The sequence below is a fragment of the Capra hircus genome, chromosome 15 (assembly GCF_001704415.2).
Source record: "Capra hircus breed San Clemente chromosome 15, ASM170441v1, whole genome shotgun sequence".
Taxonomy (NCBI): Eukaryota; Metazoa; Chordata; class Mammalia; order Artiodactyla; family Bovidae; genus Capra; species Capra hircus.
The window spans coordinates 25,617,378-25,641,604 of record NC_030822.1 but is presented as its reverse complement, the minus strand read 5'-3'; the positions used below and the strand labels follow the sequence as shown (position 1 = coordinate 25,641,604).

The 24,227-nt window shown below is 40.2% G+C and overlaps 1 protein-coding gene across 2 annotated transcripts in view; it reads left to right on the top strand.

Moving 5' to 3' along the window:
• The window catches only part of ANO3 (anoctamin 3), a 292,092-nt gene that overhangs the window by 251,403 nt on the left and 16,462 nt on the right, over positions 1-24,227 (top strand). For both annotated transcript variants that reach the window (XM_005690016.3, XM_013969793.2), the window contains 4 exons: positions 3,277-3,388; positions 4,248-4,305; positions 20,303-20,400; positions 23,793-23,926. In XM_005690016.3, the coding sequence (XP_005690073.1) occupies positions 3,277-3,388; positions 4,248-4,305; positions 20,303-20,400; positions 23,793-23,926 (402 nt within the window). The remainder of the gene's footprint in view (positions 1-3,276; positions 3,389-4,247; positions 4,306-20,302; positions 20,401-23,792; positions 23,927-24,227) is intronic.

Genomic DNA, 24,227 nt, shown 5'->3' with positions numbered 1-24,227 from the left:
CCTGTATGCAGGTCAGGAAGCAACAGTTAGAACTGGACATGGGACAACAGACTGGTTCCAAATAGGAAAAGGAGTACATCAAGGCTGTATATTCAGTTCAGTTCAGTTGCTCAGTCATGTTTGACTCTTTGCGACCCCATAAATCACAGCATGCCAGGCCTTCCTGTCCATCACCATCTCCCAGAGTTCACTCAAACTCACATCCGTCGAGTCAGTGATTCCATCCAGCCATCTCATCTTCTGTCGGCCCCGTCTCCTCCTGCCCCCAACCCCCCCCAGCATCAGAGTCTTTTCTAATGAGTCAGCTCTTCGCATGAGGTGGCCAAAGTACTTTAGTTGCAGCTTTAGCATCATTCCTTCCAAAGAGCACCCAGGGCTGATCTCCTTTAGAATGGACTGGTTGGATCTCCTTGCAGTCCAAGGGACTCTCAAGAGTCTTCTCCAACACCACAGTTCAAAAGCATCAATTCTTCGGCGCTCAGCTTTCTTCACAGTCCAACTCTCACATCCATACATGACCACTGGAAAAACTATAGCCTTGACTAAACGGACCTTTGTTGGCAAAGTAATGTCTCTGCTTTTCAATATGCTATCCAGGTTGGTCATAACTTTTCTTCCAAGGAGTAAGCGTCTTTTAATTTCATGGCTATATATTGTCACTCTGCTTATTTAACTTATATGCAGAGTACATTATGAGAAATGCTGGGCTGGAGGAAGCACAAGCTGGAATCAAGATTGCTGGGAGAAATATCACTAAACTCAGATATGCAGATGACACCACCCTTATGGCAGAAAGTGAATAACTAAAGAGCCTCTGGATGAAAGTGAAAGAGGAGAGTTAAAAAGTTGACTTAAAGCTCAACATTCAGAAAATGAAGATCATGGCATCTGGTCCCATCACTTCATGGGAAATAGATGGGGAAACAGTGGAAACAGTGGCTGACTTTATTTTTCTGGGCTCCAAAATCACTGCAGATTGTGATTGCAGCCATGAAATTAAAAGACACTTACTCCTTGGAAGGAAAGTTATGACCAACCTAGATAGCATATTAAAAAGCAGAGACATTACTTTGCCAACATAGTCAAGGCTATGGTTTTTCCAGTGGTCATGTATGGATGTGAGAGTTACACTATATGTAAAGAAAGCTTTGAGCACTGAATAATTGATGCTTTTGAACTGTGGTATTGGAGAAGACACTTGAGAGTTCATTGGACTGCAAGGAGATCCAACCAGTCCATCCTAAAGGAGATCAGTCCTGAGTGTTCATTGGAAGGACTGATGTTGAAGCTGAAACTCCAATACTTTGGTCACCTGATGCAAAGAGCTGACTCATTTGAAAAAATACCTGATGTTGGGAAAGACTGAGGGCAGGAGGAGAAAGGGATGACAGAGGATGAGATGGTTGGATGGCATCACCGACTCAATGGACATGGGTTTGGGTGGACTCCAGGAGTTGGTGATGGACAGGGAGGCCTGACATGCTGCGGTTCATGGGATTGCAAGGAGTCGGACACGACTGAGTGAGTGAACTGAACTGAACTGATAGAATATTTGAATATCATAACTAGCAGGCTTCCTTTAAATGTATATAAGCTGTATGCTCAAGAGAAAAGTGAATATTCTTGTGAGACACTTGGTACACTGACAAAACTTATCCATGTAATTTGGCCACAATGAAATTGCAACTTTTTTGTCCCAAGGCAGAAATCACACAGGACGCATTTGTGGATCATGAAGCAGTAAAATTAGAAGTGAAGTGAAGTGAAGTCGCTCAGTCATGTCCGACTCTTCACGACCCCATGGACCGTAGCCTACCAGGCTCCTCCGTCTATGGGATTTTCCAGACAAGAATACTGGAGTGGGGTGCCATTTCCTTCTCCAAAGTTTTTTCTAAAATTAGAAATGGAGACCCAAAACAATCTAACACAGGGGATTTTTTTAAAAACCCACAGTCTCATTTCTAAATAAGTTTTCTGCTTAATATACAAACTATTTAGAAGGAAACAACAGTGAAACCATAACCATGCAGAAATGTTGGCTCTCCTGGCAGCTCTCCCTTCTGCCCGTCAACCAGTCACTCTTGTTGATGCCCCACAGATCATTCCTGTTTCTGACACTTGTCTGCTTTGGGCTTGGCATTCCCCAGGACCTATTCTGGAGTTCCCCAGGATAAAGTTTCCTCTTTATTCTGTGCTTTGCTCATGCATACAGTTTGGCCTATCTTTTCTTTTAAGTCAGAGCACATCTACGTTCTATCTTTGTTGAATTTTCAGTTACATTAGAATATATACATTAGATTTGCTTATATATTTTCTATCCCTTATTTGGATATCCAGTGGGAGCTGAGGCTGAGGTACATTCTGCCATCTTCATCTAGTTTTATGAAGATGTTGCTTTATTTTGTTATCTTTTGTTTGCTTTATTTTGAGAAGTCAGAGCCCTAAGGTGTAAGTTGACAGAGTTCTTAAAATCATCTTATCTAAATTCCTCATTTCACAGATTATAAAGTGAAAGTGAAAGTGAAGTTGCTCAGTCGCATCCAACTCTTTGCGACCCCATGAACTGTATACCCTACCAGGCTCCTCTGTCCATGGGATTTTCCAGGCAATAGTACTGGAGGGGATTGCCATTTCCTTCTTCAGGGGATCTTCCCAAACCAGGGACTGAACCCTGGTCTCCCGCATTGTAGACAAACACTTTACTGTCTGAGCCACCAGGGAAGTAAGTCCCTGCACACAGATTATAAAACTGATTGCAAAATACATGAAGACACCTGCCTGAAGTTACCAGCAGATTAGGTATAAGGCTGAGATAAGAACTGAGCCTTTCTGACTGATGAAGCCCTCTTTTCCTTTACTAATCCACTTCAGTCTGCATACAAATATTCCTTTTTTAAAGAACTCTGTAGACAGTTAAGGTCTCTGAATTAAGTATAGACATTTGGAGTGAAAGACTGATCTAATATTTATAGTTACCTCTAAATGACAGGAGCAGAGAGAATCATGAAAATCCTTATGTCTTAATAACAGATATCATACTTTTGTAGTTGTGGAAAATGTCTAAAGATTATCTCATTGGATCTTTTCATCGATTCTGTGGAACAGATATTATCACTCCTATTTTTACAAATGCAGACACTAGAACTCAGAGGCATTGAGTGGCTTATAGACTCAGTAAATGACTGAACCAGACTTTGAACATAGGACTTCTGATTCTGTGTCCATATTTCTTGTCATTTACTTCATCTGTGTAAGCACACTCTATGTTCCTTTTAGAATATCCTCGAACAGAATCTGAATGGGAAAACAGCTTTGCTTTGAAGATGTTCCTCTTCCAATTTGTCAATTTGAACAGTTCTATCTTCTATATTGCTTTCTTTTTGGGGAGGTAAGTCAACTTTATACACATTGTCTTTGCACAGTGACAGAGACTGTCAACAGTTTCATTGCCAGTTTGTTAACAGAGGTGGCAAATTCTTGTTCTCTGCCTTGAAAAACTGTCCCAATGAATCTTCACATGCTTTTTCAAATCAAGACTTAGTATAGTGCTTCTGGCTGCACTCCCAATTAAAGTTGAGATTAAAAAAAGTAAAGCCATATGATCGAATCACTTTTCTGTACAACTGAAACTAACACAACATTGTAAATCAGCTATATGTCAATAAAATAAATAAGACCTATATGCCATGCTGGGGTTGAATTATGATTCTCCAATCATTAGTGATGATTTTGTTAAATAAGGAAAGTTTTGTATAAGCCCAGAGTACACTTCCTTAGTGTGGAAACTTATACCTATCATGGTAATATTTTTTTCCTGAATTTGCTGCAAAATATAAAAAAGAAGCATATTAAGCTACCTGTTCTGGTTTGCCGTATGCTCAACACTCCAGCCAGTGCCATGGAAACATACTGAAGCTAGAAAATTTTAAACTAAACAATTCAGCACATTTTATTAATAGTCATTAACTAGGTCAAAAAGACATTAAAACTCTACAAGTCAGTGTGGAAAATTTCATTTGGTTGGTTTGTCTGCACTTTCTCAACCCGTTGATAATGACTTCACACATCATTTTTCCTTTTCAAGTCAGGTCCTTTGATGTGTAAGCATGGCCTAAGTCATTGTTTGGGTACAAATTGCTCCAGAAAATCCTTACGTCTACCCACACTTGCACTGGTTGTAATGCATTAGTAAGTGTTCTTCAGTCAACCCCGCCTAAACACTAATGAATTAAAATGGCTTTTTACAGATTTGTTGGCCATCCGGGAAAGTACAATAAACTTTTCAACCGGTGGAGACTGGAGGAGGTAAGTAACCTTGTAAGGGTAGGGGTGGGATGGGCATGGATATGGGCCAATGACTGTGGGGAAAAAGGAGGTGGGAAGAGAGAGAAAGGGGAGGTGAAACAGGCAAGTTCATCTGTACTGAAGACATGTTTTTGATAAAGCAGGAAATCTAGGGGTTCCTAAGAAACTAAGTCTTCCAAAAAAGAGGATGTACATTAAACCCCAAGATCCTGACCTCAGCTCTCTTTAATATACTATCAAAACCATTTCTTCCATTCACAAAGCCCAGAAACTTAGCTCCAGTAGATTTTTTTCTTTTGAAGGATTATTATTATCTGTGCACTGATTTCCAAACTTTTAAGTATATTGGGTTTCCTTCTAAGCAAGGAAAATTTAGTCTAAAATGAATCTTAATGAAATACCAATTAATAAATGTATAGGTATATCTTCAAAGTCTTATATTTCTTTATTGATTTATGTATGTATGGAAAAAAATGTCTAGGAATAATATTTCTATATTCCAGGGTGAGAGTGTTGTATATTTTCACTGAGACTGACAAACTGTCCTCCCAAATGCCAGCTCCTACCTATAGTATATGCATTTACTTCTTCATAATTTGCCAAGTGAAACAGTTTCATTTTTACCAATAATCCAAAAGATAATCAGAATATCTCTTGATTTCAGTTCCTTTAATTACAAGTGATGCAGAGAATGTTTTTCATGTTTGTTGATATTTTGTATTCTGCAGCTATGTTATTCCTGTTAATTTTCATTAAACTGTTTTTTTCTGTTTTAATAATTTCTAAACAAATAAAATAAGGTTCTTTCAAATTTGTTAAGGATATGTTTTCCATTTTCTTATATATCTTTTAATTTTGTTTTGATATAATTTTTAAAAAACTATATAGCATTTTCTAATCAAAATATTATTGTCGTTAATGTTTTGGGGAATTTGTTTCATCATAAAAATGTGTTGTCATTCTAGGAAATTTTAAAATTTCATGCATATTTTTAACTACTGTTATTTTTAAAAATATTATCTTTGACCCATTGGAAGTTCATTTTCATGTAAAGTGTAATTAAGATCTCCGAAAATTAGCAGCCACAAATTTAATAAAATGAGTTTTCACTCAGCAAAATGAGATTGTAAGGTTTATTATATCAGTATTCTACATCTTAATGCTTCTGGATCTATTTAGACTAATTGTCAAATTTTTTACTTATCTAATTCAAAATTTTAAAAATTATTCTCAAGTAAAACTCAGTTTAACATATGGCAGCATTAGTTGTTTTTGTTCAGTCACTAAGTGGTGTCTGACTCTTTACAATGATATATAAACTGCAACATACCAGGCTTCCCTTTCCTCCACTATCTCCCACAGTTTTCTCAAATTCATGTCCATTAAGTTGATGATGCCATCTAACCTTCTCATCTTCTGTTTCCCCCTTCTCCTTTAGCCTTCAATCTTTCCCAGCATCTGGGTCTTTTTCAGTGAGTCAACTGTTCGCATCAGGTGGGCAGAGTATTGGAGTTTTAGCTTTAGGATCAGTCCTTCCAATGAATAGTCATGGTTGATTTCCTTTAGGATTGACTGGTTGGATCTCCTCGCAATCCAAGGGACTCTCAAGAGTCTTCTCTAGCATCACAGTTCAAATTCATCAATTTTTCAGCCTTCAGCCTTCTTTACGGTCCAGTTCTTACATCTGTACATGACTGCTGGAAAAACCATAGCTTTGACTCTTTGGACCTCTGTCAGCAAAATGAGTCTCTGCTTTTTAGTACACTGTCTAGGTTTGTCATAGCTTTTCTTCCAAGGAGCAAGTGTCTTTTCATTTCATGGCTGTAATCATCATCCACGGTGACTTTGGAGCCCAAGAAAATAAAATCTGTCACTGTTTCCACTTTTCCCCCTTCTATAATACTTGCCATGAAGTGATGGGACCAGATGCATGATCTTCATTTTTGAATCTGAGCTTCCAGCCAACTTTTTTCACTCTCCTCTTTCAGCTTTATCAAAAGGCTATCTAGTTTCTCTTCACTTTCTGCCATAAGAATGTTACCATCTGCATATCTGAGATTGTTGGTATTTCTTTCAACAATCCTGATTCCAGCTTTTGAGTCATGCAGCCCAGAATTTCTAATGATGGCTCTTCATAGAAGTGAAATAAACAGGGTGACAGTGTACAGTTTTGTCATATTCCTTTCCCAATTTTGAACCAGTCCATTGTTCCATGTCCGGTTCTAACTGTTCTTCTTGACCTGCACACAGGTTTTTCAGGAGACAGGTAAGGTGGTCTGGTATTCCCAGCTCTTGAAGAATTTTCCAGGTTTTTGTGATCCACATAGTGTATAACAGGCTTTAGTGTAGTGAATGAAGCAGAAGTAGATGCTTTTGTGGAATTCGGTTCCTTTCTCTGTGATGCAATGGAATCTTGGCAATTTGAACTTTGGTGCCTATGAATAAAGTGAAAAGTGAAAGTTAGTTGCAAAGTTGTGTCTGACTCTTTGCAATCCCATGGACTGTAGCCTTCCAGGCTCCTCTGTCCATGGAATTCTCCAGGCAAGAGTACCAGGGAGGGTTCCCATTTCCTTCTCCAGGTGATCTTCCTATGCATTTTCTAGATCCAGCTTGTACATCTGGAAGTTCTCAGTTCATGTACTACTGAAGCCTAGCTTGAAGGATTTTGAGTATTACCTTGCTAGCATGAGAAATGAATGTAACTGTACAATAGTTTGAGCATTCTTTGTCTTTGCTCATCTTTGAGATTGGAATGAAAACTGACCTTTTCCAGTCCTGTGGCCACTGCTGAGTTTTCCAAATTTTCTGACATATTGAGTGTAGCACTTTAACAACATCATCTTTTAGAATTTTGAATAGCTTGTCTTGAATTCCATCACCTCCATTAGCTTTGCTCTTAGTAATTCTTCCTAAGGTCCACTTGACTTCACATTCCAGCATGTCTGGCTCTAGGGAGTGACCACACCATCATGGTTATCCAGTTCATTAAGACTTTTTAAAATATAGTTCTTCTATGTATTCTTGCCACCTTTTCTTAATCTCATCTGCTTTTTGTTAGGTCCTTACCATTTCTGTTCTTTATCATGCCCATTATTGAATGAAACATTCCCTTAATACCTCTAATTTTCTTGAAGCTATTTCTAGTCTTTCCCATTCTATTGTTTTCCTCTTTCTTTGCATTGTTCACTTACAGCTTTCTTATCTCTTCTTGCTGTTCTCTGGAACTCTGCATTCAGTAGGGTTTATCTTTCCCTTTATCCCTTGCCTTTTCCTTCTCTTTTTCTTAGCCATTTTTAAATGACCAGTTTGCCTTCTTTATTTCCTTTTCTTTGGGATGGTTTTGGTTCACACCTCCTGCACATTGTCATGAACCTCCATCCATAGTTCTTCAGGCACTCTGTCTACTAGATCTAATCCCTTGAATCTATTCATCACCTCCACTGTATAATCATAAAGGTTTGATTTAGTTCCTATCTAAATGGCATGAATATTTTCCCTGTTGTCTTCGATTTAAGCCTGAAGTTTACAATAAGGAGTTCATGATCTGAGCCACAGTCAGCTCCAGGTCTTGTTTTTGCTGACTGTACAAAGCTTCTCTATCTTCAGGTGCAAAGAGAATAATCAATCAAATTTCAGTATTGACCATCTCCTGATGTCCATGTGTAGAGTCATCACTTATGTTGTTGGAAAAGGGTGTTTGCTATGACCAGTGTGTTCTGGACAAAACTCTGTTAGCCTTTGCCCTGCTTCATTTTCTACTCCAAGGCCAAACTTGCCTGTTATTTCAAGTATCTCTTGACTTCCTACTTTTGCATTTCAATCCCTTCTGATGAAAAGTACATCTTTTTCTTGGTGTTCTAGAAGGTGTTTTAAGTAGGCCTTCATAGAGCTATTCATCTTCAACTTCTTTGGCATTAGTGGTTGGGGCATAGACTTGGATTACTGTGATATTGATTACTTTGCATTGGAAAAAAATGAAATCATTTTGTCATTTTTAAGATTGCACCCAAGTGCTATATTTTGGACATGAGTTTGAGCAAACTCCAGGTGATAGTGAAGGACAGGGAAGCCTGGAATGCTGCAGCCCATGGGATCACAGAGTCAGACACGACTTAGCGACTGACCTACAGCAACTGCATTTCAGACTCTTTTGTTGTCTATGAGGACTACTCCGTTTCTTCTAAGGGATCCTTGCCCATAGCAGTCAGTATAATGGTCATCTAAATCCCTAAAATGTCGATCTTCATTCTTGCTATCTCCTGCTAGACCACATCCAATTTACCTTGTTTCATGGATCTAACATTCCAGGTTCTTATGCAGTATTGTTCTTTATAGCTTCAGACATTACTTTCACCACCAGACACATCCACAACTAACATTTCTGCTTTGTCCCAGGCTCTTCATTCTTTCTGGAGCTATTAGTAATTGCCCTCTGATCTTCCCCAGTAGCATATTGGACACCTTCCGACCTAGTGGGCTCATCTTCTGGTATCATATATTTTTGCCTTTTCATACTGTTCATGGGGTTTTTGCGGCAAGAATACTGGAGTGGTTTGTCATTCCCTCCTCCAGTGTACTACATTTTGTCAGGAATCTCTGCTATGATCAACCTGCCTTGGGTGGCCCTGCATGGCATGGCTCATGGCTTCATTGAGTTATACAAACCCCTTTGCCAAGAAAAGGCTGTGATCCATGAAGGGGAGGCAGCATTATTAGGAGGTCATAATTTAGAGAAAGGTTAAGAAAAAAGATCACCTGAGAAATTGGAGGGTAGAGGCATTTCTGATCTCTATCTAAACATTCCCCCCCAAACACAGGGGCTTTCTCATTAATGTTGTCTCCTTTGGGTGTTCTAAAAGTTGATTGGAATACTTTGAGAAAGCCCAAAGAAGGTATGCTTTTTATCAAAGAAAACTGGGCTTAAATGTTAATCTTCCTGATTATTCTTTGTCCTTCATTTAACCTCTCTGAATATCTGTCTTCTCATCTGTACACTGGCAATAGTAATACTTATGTTGTAAAGCTGTTACTAGATAAGAGGTAATTTGCATCACACAAGTAGCCCAATACTTGTACTATGCTAGGAACTCTGTAAATTGTAGCTGATATTTATCAATGCTCTGTCTCTACAGCTACCTGGGTATTATTCTATAGGAAAGAGACAAACTAGGGCTTTCTTAATCCCAGGCTTCCTGGAAGTCCCCAAATCAAACTTGCAGTTTTCTTTCATAGCCCAGAAGTATGACCATATCCACTAAAAGACTTTCAGCTCTCCTTTGGTGTTTGTGTGGATGTGTGTGTGTGTGTGTGGTGTGGTGTGGTGGAGGGGGAGGGAGAAACAAGGCTTACTTTTTTCCAAGAGTGTTCAGTGGAGTTAGCAAGGGTAGTGTGGGGAACAAAGTGGTCACAGGCAGGGAGGTCTGCATATTGATGCCATTTTAGTGCCTGCTAGCACCAGTAATTTTGTTTAATTGGGTACTCTTACTTTTAATTGGGACTTCCTTGATAGCTCAGTTGGTAAAGAATCTTCCTGCAATTCAGGAGACCCTGGTTTGATTCCTAGGTCAGAAAGATCCTCTGCAGAAGGGGGAGGCTACCCACTCCAGTATTCTTGGGCTTCCCTGGTGACTCAGCTGGTAAACAATCCACCTGCAATGTGGAAGACCTGGGTTCAATCCCTGGGTTGGGAAGATCCCCTGGAGAAGGAAATGGCTACCCACTCCAGTATTCTGGCCTGGAGAATACCACAGCCTGTAAAGTCCATGGGGTCACAAAGAGTCAGACACAACTGAGTTACTTTCACACTTTCACTGTTAATCATGAAATTATTAGAATTTGTGATTCCTCTTTGAAAGTCCCAGGAAAATAACTGTAATACTAGTGTCAGGAAAGATATTTCAAAACCATCCTATTTTCCACAATGTGTATGACATAGACAGTAGCCATATTTTCCAACAAAAGATTTATTTTGAAAAAAAAAAATCAGTGAATTAAAAATATGGGTTTGGAATAGAGCCTGGAAATCCTGGAAATGTAGATAGAAAAGGTATATATGATGGAAAATAAACATTAGATCTCTGAATTTAGTCATACAACAAGCATTTATTAATACATACTGTATCTTAGACCTCTGCTGGGTAATATGTGGTGTACAAGTGAAGATATCTTTTTCTTTTCTTTAATAATGTTAACAATCTTGAAGAAAATAACATAACCATGATATGTAACAAGTATTTTGTCTTTGGAATCTGACAATCTACGTTCTAATTTGCCCCCCCTGGATACATGATCTTAATATTTCTATGTCTCAGTTTATTTGTTGTTGTTATTGCAAATTGTGATAAGATTCATCATTCTCAATAATACTGGCCATAGGTAGATTAAGTTGGATCTTGCATGTAAAATGCCTGGCATAAATAATGGCAGCTATTTATAAAGAAATAAAAATAGTACTGCAATTTATTTAGAAAATTTATAAACTGGTTATTATGGACTTCTCTCACACTCAGCTATATAATATCTCATGGCTTCCCAGATTGTGCTAGTAGTAAAGAATCCACCTACCAATACAGGAGACACAAGAGACACCGGGTTTGGTCTCCCTGGGTCAGGAAGAACCCTAGAGAAGGGAATGGCCGCCCACTCCAATATTCTTGCCTGGGAAATCCCATGGACAGAAGAGCCTGGCGGGCTACAATCTATGGGGTCACAAAGAGTCAGACACAAAAGAGCAACTGAGCACCTTATTTGTGTATCTATATAAAATGTTAATAGTTAATATTGAATGAGTGTTTATGATATACCAGCACATTCAAGAGAGTTTCAGAAAAACATCTATTTCTGCTTTATTGACTATGCCAAAGCCTTTGACTGTGTGGATCACAATAAACTGTGGAAAATTCTGAAAGAGATGGGATTACCAGACTACCTGACCTGCCTCTTGAGAAATGTGTATGCAGGCCAGGAAGCAACAGTTAGAACTGAACATGGAACAACAGACTGGTACCAAATAGGAAAAGGAGTACGTCAAGGCTGTATATTGTCACCCTGCTTATTTAACTTCTATGCAGAGTACATCATGAGAAATGCTGGGCTGGGGAAAACACAAGCTGGAATCAAGATTGCTGGGAGAAATATCAATAACCTCAGATATGCAGATGAAACCAACCTTATGGCAGAAAGTGAAGAAGAACTAAAGAGCCTCTTGATGAAAGTGAAAAAGGAGAGTGAAGAAGTTGGCTTAAAGCTCAACATTCAGAAAACAAAGATCATGGCATCTGGTCCCATTACTTCATGGGAAATAGATGGGGAAACAGTGGAAACAGTGTCAGACTTTATTTTTCTGGGCTCCAAAATCACTGCAGATGGTGATTGCAGCCATGAAATTAAAAGACACTTACTCCTTGGAAGGAAAGTTATGACCAACCTAGACAGCATATTGAAAAGCAGAGATATTACTTTGTCAGCAAAGGTCCATCTAGTCAAGGCTAGTGTTTTTCCAGAGGTCATGTATGGATGTGAGAGTTGGACTATAAGGAAGCCTGAGTGCTGAAAAATTGATGCTTTTGAACTGTGGTGTTGGAGAAGACTCTTGAGAGTCCCTTGGACTGCAAGGAGATCCAACCAGTCCATTCTAAAGGAGATCAGTCCCGGGTGTTCATTGGAGGGACTGAGGTTGGAGGTGAAACTCCAATACTTTGGCCACCTGATGTGAAGACCTGACTTATTTGAAAAGCCCCTGATGCTGGGAAAGATTGAGGACAGGAGGAGGAGGGGACAACAGAGGATGAGATTGTTGGATGACATCACCGACTTGATGGACATGGGTTTGGGTGGCCTCTGGGAGTTGGTGATGGACAGGGAGGCCTGGCGTGCTGCTGTTCATGGGGTCACAAGGAGTCGGACACAACTGAGTGACTAAACTGAACTGAGCACATTCAAGCAATTGGTCTAAAAGTTCTACATATATTAATGTATTGATTCCTTACAGCATTTCTATTATCACACTAATGTTACTGATGAGAAAACAGAAACTTAGAGAAGTTATATAATTTGCCTACACATCAAAAAATACTTACAAAGTGATGAAGTCATCACTTTGATATTAATTTGATTCAGGCAGTCTAAATTTTATGCTCTGACCACTGTGTATTCCAGCCACCGTTGGGATAGCATATTGCCACAATGGAGAACCTAATAGAGATAGATTTTGATATGAAATTGCTGAGTGATTTCTGGCTCCTACATACAAACTGGAATATAGTAGACATACTAAAGTGGATCAAGTGAGAGGAATGAGGATATCAGAGTCTCACAGTTCTGTCTGCCATGTAGATTCATTATTTACAAAATGGAGATATGAACACCCATCTCACCAGGCTTGATGAGGAAAAAAATGAGAAAAATATATGAAGACACCCGGCTTTGAACTGTCCATGGTCATATGGATAAGACCTTTTAGAACCAACACCCAAAAAAGATGTCCTTTTCATTATAGGGAACTGGAACGCAAAAGTAGGAAGTCAAGAGATACCTGGACTAACAGGCAAATTTGGTCCTGGCAAGGCAAAGGCTAACAGAGTTTTGTCAAGAGAACGCATTGGTCATAGCAAATACCCTCTTCCAAAAACACAAGGGAAGACTCTAGACTCTACACATGAACATCATCATATGGTGAATACCAAAATCAGATTGATTATATTCCCTGCGTCTGAATATGTAGAAGCTCTATACAGTCAGCAAAAACAAGACCAGGAGCTGACTGTGGCTCAGATCGTGAACTCTTATTGCTAATTCAGACTTAAATTGAAGGAAGTAGGGAAAACCACTAGACTATTCAGGTATGACCTAAATCAAATCCCTCATGATTATACAGTGAAGTGACAAATAGATTCAAGGGATTAGATCTGATATACAAAGTGCTGAAGAGCTATGGACAGAGGTTCGTGACATTGTACCAGAAGCAGCGATCAAGACCATCCCCAAGAAAAAGAAAGGCAAAAAGGCAAAATGGTTGTCTGACGAGGCCAACCAAGCAGCTGTGAAAAGAAGAGAAGCAAAAGGCAAAGGTGAAAAGGAAAGATATACCCATTTGAATGCAGAGTTCCAAAGAATAGCAAGGAGAGATAAGAAAGCCTTCTTCAGTGATCATTGCAAAGAAATAGAGGAAGACAATAGAATAGGAAAGACTAGAGATCTCTTCAAGAAAATTACAGATACCGAGGTAACATTTCATTTTAAGAAGGTCTCAGTAAAGGACAGAAATGGTATGGACATAAGAAAGCAGAAGATATTAAGAAGAGGTGGCAAGAATACATAGAAGAACTATACATAAAAGATCTTAATGACCCAGATAACCACGATGCTGTGATCACTCACTTAGAGCCAGACATCCTGGAATGCGAAGTAAAATGGGCCTTAAAAAGAATTACTATGAACAAAGCTAATGGAGGTGATGGAATTCCAGTTGAGCTATTTCAAATCCAAAAGATAATGCTGTTAAAGTGCTGCACTCAGTATGCCAATACATTTGGAAACGCAGCAGTAGTGGCCACAGGACAAGAAAGGCAATGCCAAGGAATGCTCAAACTACTGCACAATTGCACTCGTCTCATATGCCTGCAAAGTAATGCTTAAAATTCTCCAAGCCAGGCTTCAGCAGTATGTGAACTGTGAACTTCCAGATGTTCAAGCTGGATTTAGAAAAGGCAGAGGAACCAGAGATCAAATTGCCAACATCTACTAGATCATTGAAAAGGCAAGAGAGTTCCAGAAAAACACCTACTTCTTTATTGACTATGCCAAAGCCTTTGACTGTGTGGATCACAATAAACTGTGGAAAATTCTGAAAGAGATGGGAATACCAGACAACCTGACCTGCCTCCTGAGAAACCTGTATTCAGGTCAAGAAACAACAGTTAGAACTGCACATGAAACAACAGACTGGTTCCAAATCAGGAGAGGAGTACGTCAAGGCTGTATATTGTCACCTTGCTTATTTAACTTATATGCAGAGTACATTATGCAAAATGCTGGACTGGATGAAGCACAAGTTGTAATCAAGATTTCTGGGAGAAACATCAATAAGCACAGATATGTAGATGACACCAACCTTATGGGAGAAAGTGAAGAACTAAAGAGCCTCTTGATGAAAGCGAAAGAGGAGAGTGAAAATTCTGGCTGAAAACTCAACATTCAGAAAACTAAGATCATGGCATCTGGTCCCATCAGTTCAGTTCAGTTCAGTTGCTCAGTTGTGTCCGACTCTGCGACCCCATAAACTGCAGCACGCCAGGCCTCCCTGTCCATCACCAACTCCCAGAGTCCACCCAAACACATGTCCATCAAGTCAATGATGCCATCCAACCATCTCATCCTCTGTCGTCCCCTTCTCCTCCTGCCCTCAATCTTTCCCAGCATCAGGGGCTTTTCCAATGAGTTAGCTCTTTGCATGAGGTGGCCAAAGTATTGGATTTTCAGCTTCAACATCAGTCCCTCCAATGAACACCCAGGACTGATCTCCATTAGGATGTACTGGTTGGATCTCCTTGCAGTCCAAGGGACTCTCAAGAGTCTTCTCCAACACCACAGTTCAAAAGCATCAATTCTTCGGTGCTCAGCTTACTTCACAGTCCAACTCTCACATCCATGCATAACCACTGGAAAAACCATAGCCTTGACTAGATGGACATTTGTTGGCAAAGTAATGTTTCTGCTTTTCAACATGCTATCTAGGTTGGTCATAACTTTCCTTCCAAGGAGTAAGCGTCTTTTAATTTCATGGCTGCAGTCACCATCTGACGTGATTTTGGAGCCCCCCAGAATAAATTTGACACTGTTTCCACTGTTTCCCCATCTATTTCCCATGAAGTGATGGGACCAGATGCCATGATCTTCGTTTTCTGAATGTTGAGCTTTAAGCCATCATTTTCACTCTCCTCTTTCACTTTCATCAAGAGGCTTTTTAGTTCCTCTTCACTTTCTGCCATAAGGGTGGTGTCATCTGCATATCTGAGGTTATTGATATCTCTCCCAGCAATCTTGATTCCAGCTTGTGCTTCTTCCAGCCCAGAGTTTCTCATGATGTTTTCTGCATATAAGTTAAATAAGCAAGGTAACAATATGCAGCCTTGACGTACTCCTTTTCCTATTTGGTACCAGTCTGTTGTTCCATGTCCAGTTCTAACTGTTGCTTCCTGACCTGCATACAGGTTTCTCAAGAGGCAGGTCAGGTGGTCTGGTATGCCCATCTCTTTCAGAACTTTCCACAGTTTATTGTGATCCACACAGTCAAAGGCTTTGGCATAGTCAATAAAGCAGAAATAGATGTTTTTCTGGAACTCTCTTGCTTTTTCCGTGATCCAGCGGATGCTGGCAATTTGATCTCTGGTTCCTCTGTCTTTTCTAAAACCAGCTTGAACATCTGGAATTTCACGGTTCACATACTGCTGAAGCCTGGCTTGGAGAATTTTGAGCATTACTTTACTAGCGTGTGAGATGAGTGTAATTGTGCGGTAGTTCCAGCATTCTTTGCCATTGCCTTTCTTTGGGATTGGAATGAAAACTGACCTTTTCCAGTCCTGTGGCCACTGCCGAGTTTTCCAAATTTGCTGGCATATTGAGTGCAGCGCTTTCACAGCATCATCTTTCAGGATTTGAAATAACTCAACTGGAATTCCATCACCTCCACTAGCTTTGTTCGTAGTGATGCTTTCTAAGGCCCACTTGACTTCACATTCCAGGGTGTCTGGCTCTAGGTGAGTGATCACATCATCGTGATTATCTTGGTCTTGAAGATCTTTTTTGTACAGTTCTTCTGTGTATTCTTACCACCTCTTCTTAATATCTTCTGCCTCTGTTAGGTCCATACCATTTCTGTCCTTTATCGAGCCCATCTTTGCATGAAATGTTCCCTTGGTATCTCTAATTTTCACGGCAAATAGATGGGGAAACAATGGAAACAGTAACAGACTTTATTTTGGGGGGCTCCAAAATCACTGCAGATGGTGACTGCAGCCATGAAATTAAAATACACTTGCTCCCCGTAAGAAAATCTAGTGAGCAACCTAGACAGCATATTAAAAAGCAGAAACATTACTTTACCAACAGGGGTCTGTCTAGTCCAAGTTATTGTTTTTCCAGTAGTCGTGTATGGATGTGAGAATTGGACTGTAAAGAAAGCTGAAGAATTGATGCTTTTGAACTGTGGTGTTGGAGAAGACTCTTGAGAGTCTCTTGGACTGCAAGAAGTCCAACCAGTCCATCCCAAGGGAAATCTTCCTAAATATTCATTGGAAGGACTGATGCTATTGCTGAAACTCCAATACTTTGACAACCTGATGCAAAGAACTGACACTTTGGAAAAAACCCTGATGCTGGGAAAGATTGAAGGTGAGAGGGGATGGGGATGACAGAGGATGAGATGGTTGGATGGCATTACTGACTTGATGGTCATGAGTTTGCGTAAACTCCAGGAATTGGTGATGGACAAGGAAGCCCTGCATGCTGCAGTCCATTGGGTGGCGAGGAGTCGGACATGACTGAGCGACTGAACTGCTGCCTGTCATATGATTGTGAGTGGTGCAATGGGAATGAAAGTCTGGATCTCCTGCACATTTATCCATGCCCTTTACTCATTCTGAGCTTCCCTGGTGGCTCATCTGGTAAAGAATCTGCCTGCAATGTGGGAGTCCTGGTTTTGAAACCTGGGTTGGGAAGATCCCCTGGAGAAGGGAATGGCTACCCACTCCAGTATTCTGGCCTGGAGAATTCCAGGGACTGTATAGTCCATGGGGTCACAAAGAGTCCGACACAACTGAGTGACTTTCACTTTACTCTTTCTAAGTATAGACTTTTTACTAAATGAATTTTAGAGTATTGAAGGACTGGATTTAGTTCAAAGGAATCATTATGTGAGGAGGTAGATTCACTGAAACTGTTAGACCGCTTTCTCTACCATATTAGAGAAGGAAATGGCAATCCACTCCAGTATTCTTGCCTGGAGAATTCCATGGGCAGAGGGGCCTGGCGGGCTACTGCTCATGGGGTCGCAAAGAGTTGGACATGACTGAGCGACTAACACACTCTGTCCTATAAATCACAAAATCCTTATGCTCAATTCCAACAAAATTGTAAATGGCCTGTCCTCTGGCCTCCCCACTTTGCTCTACCATTGCGGAGAGTCTATGATGGTCTTCTTTTTCCCTTTCCACAAAATAATAGGCTTTGCTAAAGCAGCCCTACAAGGCAGCAAACATATTTGATAAATAGAAGTCATCCTTAGCATTATGTGAGGGAGCAGTGCATTAGGGTAGAGGAGACCACAGCTTTCATTTCCACATCACCAGTTAGCATTGCATGATCTTGGACAAGTTAATTTGCCTCTTTGAGTCTCTCTACAAAAAATGAACAGTTTCAGCTTGCAACTGTGATCTGTGATCTGCCTCTGTAGCTTAGTAATTATTCGGTCTCAGACATTCTACTAAACCTGTTTATGGTATATATATGGCAGAGTTCAGGGGGTCCTAAATTCATCCTGAAAAGGAGTATGCTTGTATAGGAGAACTGAAACTTCTCCACACGATAAAAACTACCACTGGCAAACCCTCTCTCTGGCTCAGATTGGAGAGTTTTAAGTTACTGGGCTGGAAACAGAAAAGGAGGCTCTTTGTGTCCTAAGTATTTGTTCCCTTTGAAGTCCCACTGGTACTGACTTGATAGAAATAGAAACTGTAGATCAAAGCTACAAAGAACATCAGCCTTATGAGCAGGACATGAACCCATTTCCAAAGAAAAAGACCTACGCTTTCCTACTCAAATAGTGCGCAGTTTTCAAGCAAAACACATTGATTACAATTTTCATTGTAATCACATTTTTGTGTGCAATGGTTTCTAATGTTGCATTCATGCATGCTCAGTCACTCAGCCATGTCTGACTTTGCAGCCCTATGGACTGTAGCCCACCAGGCTCCTCTGTCCATGGGATTTTCCAGGCAAGAATACCTGAGCAGGTTGCCATTTCCTCCTCCAGAGGATCTTCCAGACCCATTTGCGTTGGCAAATGGATTCTTTACCACTGAGCCACCTGAGAAGCCCTCTAATGCTATTACTGAAGACTAAAAAGCAGTGGAGCACAGACAGGGCATCACTGGGATCATACTGGCAAACTGTTTTGTGGCATACTTTTATCACGTAAATGCATTATAATATGCATAGATAATTCCTCCCTGGGTGATAGACCTTCCCCCCATCTTGAGAATGGGCTAGACTTAGTGACTCACTTCTGAGAGAGAGGAAAAATGAGTAACTTTTCAATGGAAACACCTGGCAGATACTATACTAACCAAATATTGAAGGTTAATATCACTAGTAATGAGGTGTGGATACCATGTAACCCTGATGGTGAAAATGGCACTTCACTACTGTACCCTACCTCCATTCCCAAAACATATAACCCCAGTCTAAATGTGAAAACATGAGATTAACCCAGCTTGGGGGATTGTCCACAGGATGCTTGTCAGTGATACTTAAAATTGTTAAGAATATGAAAATCTGAGAAACTGCCTAGACCAGAGGAGATTGGAAGAGACATGACAAATCAATTCTACGAGGTATCCCAGATTAGATCCCGGAGCAGGTGAAATCTGCAGGTAAAGTCTGGAGTTTAGTTAATTGCTGTTCAGTTGCTAAGTCATGGCTGACTCTTTGTGACCCCATGGACTGTAGCTCTCCAGGCCTCCCTGTCCTTCACTATCTCCCAGAGCTTGCTCAAACTCATGTCTGTTGAATTGGTGATGCCATCCAACTATCTTATTCTCTGTCATCCCCTTCTCCTCCTGCCCTCAGTCTTTCCCAGTATCAGGGTCTTTTCCATTGAGTCAGCTCTTCTCATCAGGTGGCCAAAGTATTAGAGCTTCAGTTTCAGCGTCAGTCCTTCCAATGAATATTCAGGGATGATTCTGTAGGATTGACTGGTTTGATCTCCTTGCTATCCAAGGGATTCTCAAGAGTTCTTCTTCAACACCACAGTTCGAAAGTATCAATTCTTTGGCACTCAGCCTTCTTTATGGTCCAAATCTCACATCCGTACATGACTACTAGAAAAACTATAGCTTTGACTATACAGGCTTTTGTCAGCAAAGCGATGTCTCTGTTTTTTAATACACTACCTAATAGAAATGTGTTACTGTGAATTTCTTAGCTTTGACAATATACCTTGGTTCTGTAAGGGGCAGTGAAGGGAATTGGGAGAGGAGCATATTGGCACTCTCTGTACTATTTTAGCTTTGCAAATTTTCTACAAATTTAAAATTAGCCTGAGGTAGGAAGCTTATTTTTAAAACTATAAACATTTTGTTAAATATTTTAATATCGCTTGGTTATTAAATTGATTCCTTGATGGTTCAGATGGTAAAGAAGCTGTCTGCAATGCAGGAGACCCAGGTTTGATCCATGTGTCGGGAAGATCCTTTGAAGAAGGAAGTGGCTATCCATTCCAATGTTCTTGCCCGGGGAATTCCATGGACAGAGGAGCTTGGTGGACTACAGTCCATGGGATCACAAAATCAGACATGACTGAGTGACTAGTACTTACACTGTTTTCATAAAGTACTCCAGAGCGTTCATTAAATGCGATCATGCCTATCATGGAGCCTGGCAGTAGTAAGTGTTCATTAAAAGGAAGATTTGTTAGACTTCCCTGGTGGTCCAGTGGTTAAGATTTTGTGCTTCCAATGCAGAGAACACACCTCATGGGGTGGCCATGAGAAAAAAAGGTTTGTTGTTATTGTTGTTATAATTTTGATCAATATTCCAGTATATTTGCTGAAAACTTCCCTATCAAGTATCCTCATACATGCTATTCCTCCCTTGTTTTTATTCTCTTTGTGCATTGACATGAGGAGACATGGCTTTAGAATTTGCTATGCAGTTGGAAGACAGGGGTATTTAAGCTATCTGAGAACAGCGAGATCCTTATTGCTCCTATTGTTTGTTTCAGTGTCACCCTAGTGGCTGTTTGATAGACCTTTGCCTCCAGATGGGAGTTATCATGTTTTTGAAGCAAATATGGAACAATTTCATGGAACTGGGATACCCGTGAGTACTTAATTTTTACACTGGCCATGTATAGTGTGACAGGTCTTCCCAGGAGGCCCTAGTGGTAAAGAACCTTCCTGCCAATGCAGGAAATAGAACAGCGTCACATTCAATCACTGGGTTGGGAAGATCCCCTGGAGAGGGAGATGGCAACCCACTCCAGGATTCTTTCCTGGAGAAGTCAATGGACAGAGGAGCCTGGGGGGTTATAGTCTGTGGGACCTCAAAAAGTCAGACACAACTGAGTGTGCACACATGTACATAGAGAGTGACAAAGAAGAAAGGTACGGCAGTATGGCTGGTTGTTAAGAAGTGGGCTTGGTAAGCAGGCTCATAACAGTTCAGTTTCCATTCTGCTCCTCTCTGAAATGTGTGACCGTGTGTAAGTCAGTCTGGCCTTAGTTTTCACATCTCCTAGAAGGGCTCAATGGCTGTATCTTCTCAAGAACAGTTTAAAGGATTAATGGAAAGAATGGATGTAAAATACTTGTATTCTGTTCGGTATCCTAACACACTTGTTGGTATTCTTAAAGCATTATTGATAGTGTGGGTTCTTGAGGACAAAAATAACTTTCTGGTTTCTTTTGGTTACCAAAAGACTAAGGTGGTAGTTGTTTTTGTTTAATACATAGAACCTCCATTCTACCCGCCTGCCAAAAAAAAGCAAAATAAAATAAAGTTAAAGTCGTAGATGGGAATATTTTGGGCTCTTTGTTACAACAACAATAATAACAAAAATCATTACACCAGTATTGGTTGTGACAATATCAAACCAACAGCATTCTATTTTTGCCCATATAGATACATTCTGTGAAATGCTGACATAAAAGGACCTTGAATGCTCACTTTTACATCTACAAAAATATATTATCCTTTAGAATATAGTGAAATAGAGTGTATTTAAAATAATGTGATATGGAAGCTTTGAGGTCTAATCAAGCTAAAAACAATGTAGTATTGAGAAATTTCCTTGCTATGGGGGAGGAACTGGTTAGTTAACTGATGCTATAAATAGTTTAGGCTCAGTCATCAAATTATACAATATTTTTTTCTCCTCATTGTCGCATAACTATATCAGGACATGCCTGAGCAGAGGGGTTGGAGAGGTGATATTAACCCTGAAATTGGCAATAAAGTATTGTGTTAAATTACAGGCAGTCTTAGAGCACTGGACTGTGAAATTACTGAGACCTGGTTCAGATTTGTTCTCTGCCTCTTGATAAAGATAATTTACTTAACCTCTCTGAGACATTATTTTTTAATTTGTAAAATAAGGGATTTATGAAGATTAGATTATATGACAATGGTATTTAAATCTTCATCAATAAGTGACAGAAGCTTTTTGTGAAGAGATATTTATACAAATCCTCAAGAGTCAAATGCATTAAAGCGAATAAAGAGAATAGCAACAGCAGTTTGGGAAGTCCAGTGCATTTTTCATATCCCTTTCTATCCTCGGCTCATCTCTTTGAACATAAATTTTGAAGAATGTAATTTGAAAATATCAGAATAAATTAGGTATCAAGTGCCTACCACAGCATCATCTGACATAGTGTGGGTACTTCACAAGCACAGTCAAAATGGTGTGGTAGCCATTGTGGTATTAACATTGATTCTTATTGTTATCATTATCCATGTACTTCTATACATACTGTGCACTTTGGACAGCACCTTCCACCATGTCCTTGCCCAAGAGGTCAGCCTGGATTTTGTATTTCAAATCCCAAGGGTACCATGGCAAAGGATATCTTGGTGGGGTTTTTCCAACAATTGATTTAAGACCTTGCTGCAGAAAATGTAACAGGAGTGACCTAGCCCCTAAAGCAATAATTTTTAAACTTTAAACCACAATTCTCTTTCTTCAAGTAGAATCTTAAGCAGATTGAAGTAAATAACATAGAAGCAAGCTGGTTTTCCAACTCCAACCCTCTTTTTCATCTTCATGAGGCTCCAGAGGCAACCTACATGGAGCACACACTGAAGCACTCTGCCCGACGTTTTTATCTAGCTATAGTGGCTCTTCCAACCCCCACTAAAGCTCTAAGTCCATGATTAATTACAACTGAGAGTTGGGTAGTGTTCACTGAGTCCTGTGAAATTCCCTTTATCCTAGAGATAATTTTCATCTAACTCTTAAAATAATTAATTACCCAGAAGTCTATAATATTTGCATACCAGGATATTTCTGAGTCATATAATTTTAAGACTGCCCCTGGACTGGGGAAAGAGTATTGTTACTTCCTTCCCAAGTCTGATAAATGGACTGAAACACAGACTCATTGCCTGTAAATTATTGTTCTCTATAGAAGCAGAGTGCAATTGCTTGAATGGTTCATGTTTATAGACTCAGAGAAGTGAAGTGACTTAATAAAAGCCACACAGCTAATGCATTGTAGGGTGGAGACTAGAAATTACATCTCTTGAAACTCTAGGTAGGGCTCAGTTAAATGATTTTTCTCGTGTTCAGAGAGCACAGCAAGAAGATTTGGCAGGAAGGGCTCAGATACAATTACAGCAGGCAGCATAGGAGTTTAAATATTTATATAGATGGGATCATAGAATCATAGAAATGAGACTCTGTCTAAACAATGTCAGGAAGCACCAGTGCATGGGAGGATCAACTCTGAAAAATATGTAGATGTTTATAGGGGCTAGGAAGTCTAGGACCCCTTTGGTCCAGTGGTTAAGAATCCTGCTGCCAAGCAGGGGACATGGGTTTGATCCCCGCTCTGGGAAGATTCCTCATTCTGTGGGGAAACTAAGCCCAAGCACCACAACTACTGAGCCTGTGTGTCACAACTACTGAAGCCCACATGCCTTAGAGCCTGTGCTCTGCTGAGAGAGAAGTTACAGCAATGAAAAGCCCAGCCACTGCAATAAGAGAATAGCCCCGCCTGCCACAACTAGAGAAAGCCCACGTGCAGCAAGGAAGATGCAGCACAGCCAAAAATAAATGAATAAATAACTTTGTAAAAATGAAGTTGAGACTATATAAAGACCCCCCCATTCCCAGTACAGTTTCAAGGTAGTTCAGTTCAGTTCAGTTCAGTCGCTCAGTTGTGTCCGACTCTTTGCGACCCCATGAATCGCAGCACACCAGGCCTCCCTGTCCATCACCAACTCCCGGAGTTCGCTCAGACTCACATCCATCGAGTCAGTGATGCCATCCAGCCATCTCATCTTCTGTCGTCCCCTTCTCCTCCTGCCCTCAATCCCTCCCAGCATCAAAGTCTTCTCCAATGAGCTAACTCTTCGCATGAGGTGGCCAAAGTACTGGAGTTTCAGCTTTAGTATCATTCCTTCCAAATGTTTCACTTTTCCTAATGCACTGTAAATTGTTTACCAGTTGCTTAAATAAGAGCTCAAAAGCCCTTTGTCTCCTCATAATGTAGGTTGATCCAGAACTGGTGGTCACGACATAAAATCAAGCGGGGAATTCAAGATGCTTCCATCCCTCAGTGGGAAAATGATTGGAATCTGCAGCCCATGAATATTCACGGACTGATGGATGAGTACTTAGAAATGGGTATGGAACCTTCTGCAAAGCTGTTTGACCTTCTTGATAGTTTTTTCTACTTCACGCAGACTCTGATTCCAGAGAGAAAACTGTCTCTCTCCTTTCCAACTCCAAGCTTTCTAAAACACAACTACACCTTTATCTCAGCAGAGCTAGAGAAGATATTAAGGCAGTGCCCTTGGAAGGCTTATGCATATTGCTCTGTCAACCATAACATTTGAGCAAAATGAAAGTATCTACCTTTTGAACAAATATTTTAAAGGAACATAATAAAGCAAAACTCATTCCTATGTTAAGAAATGTATCATCC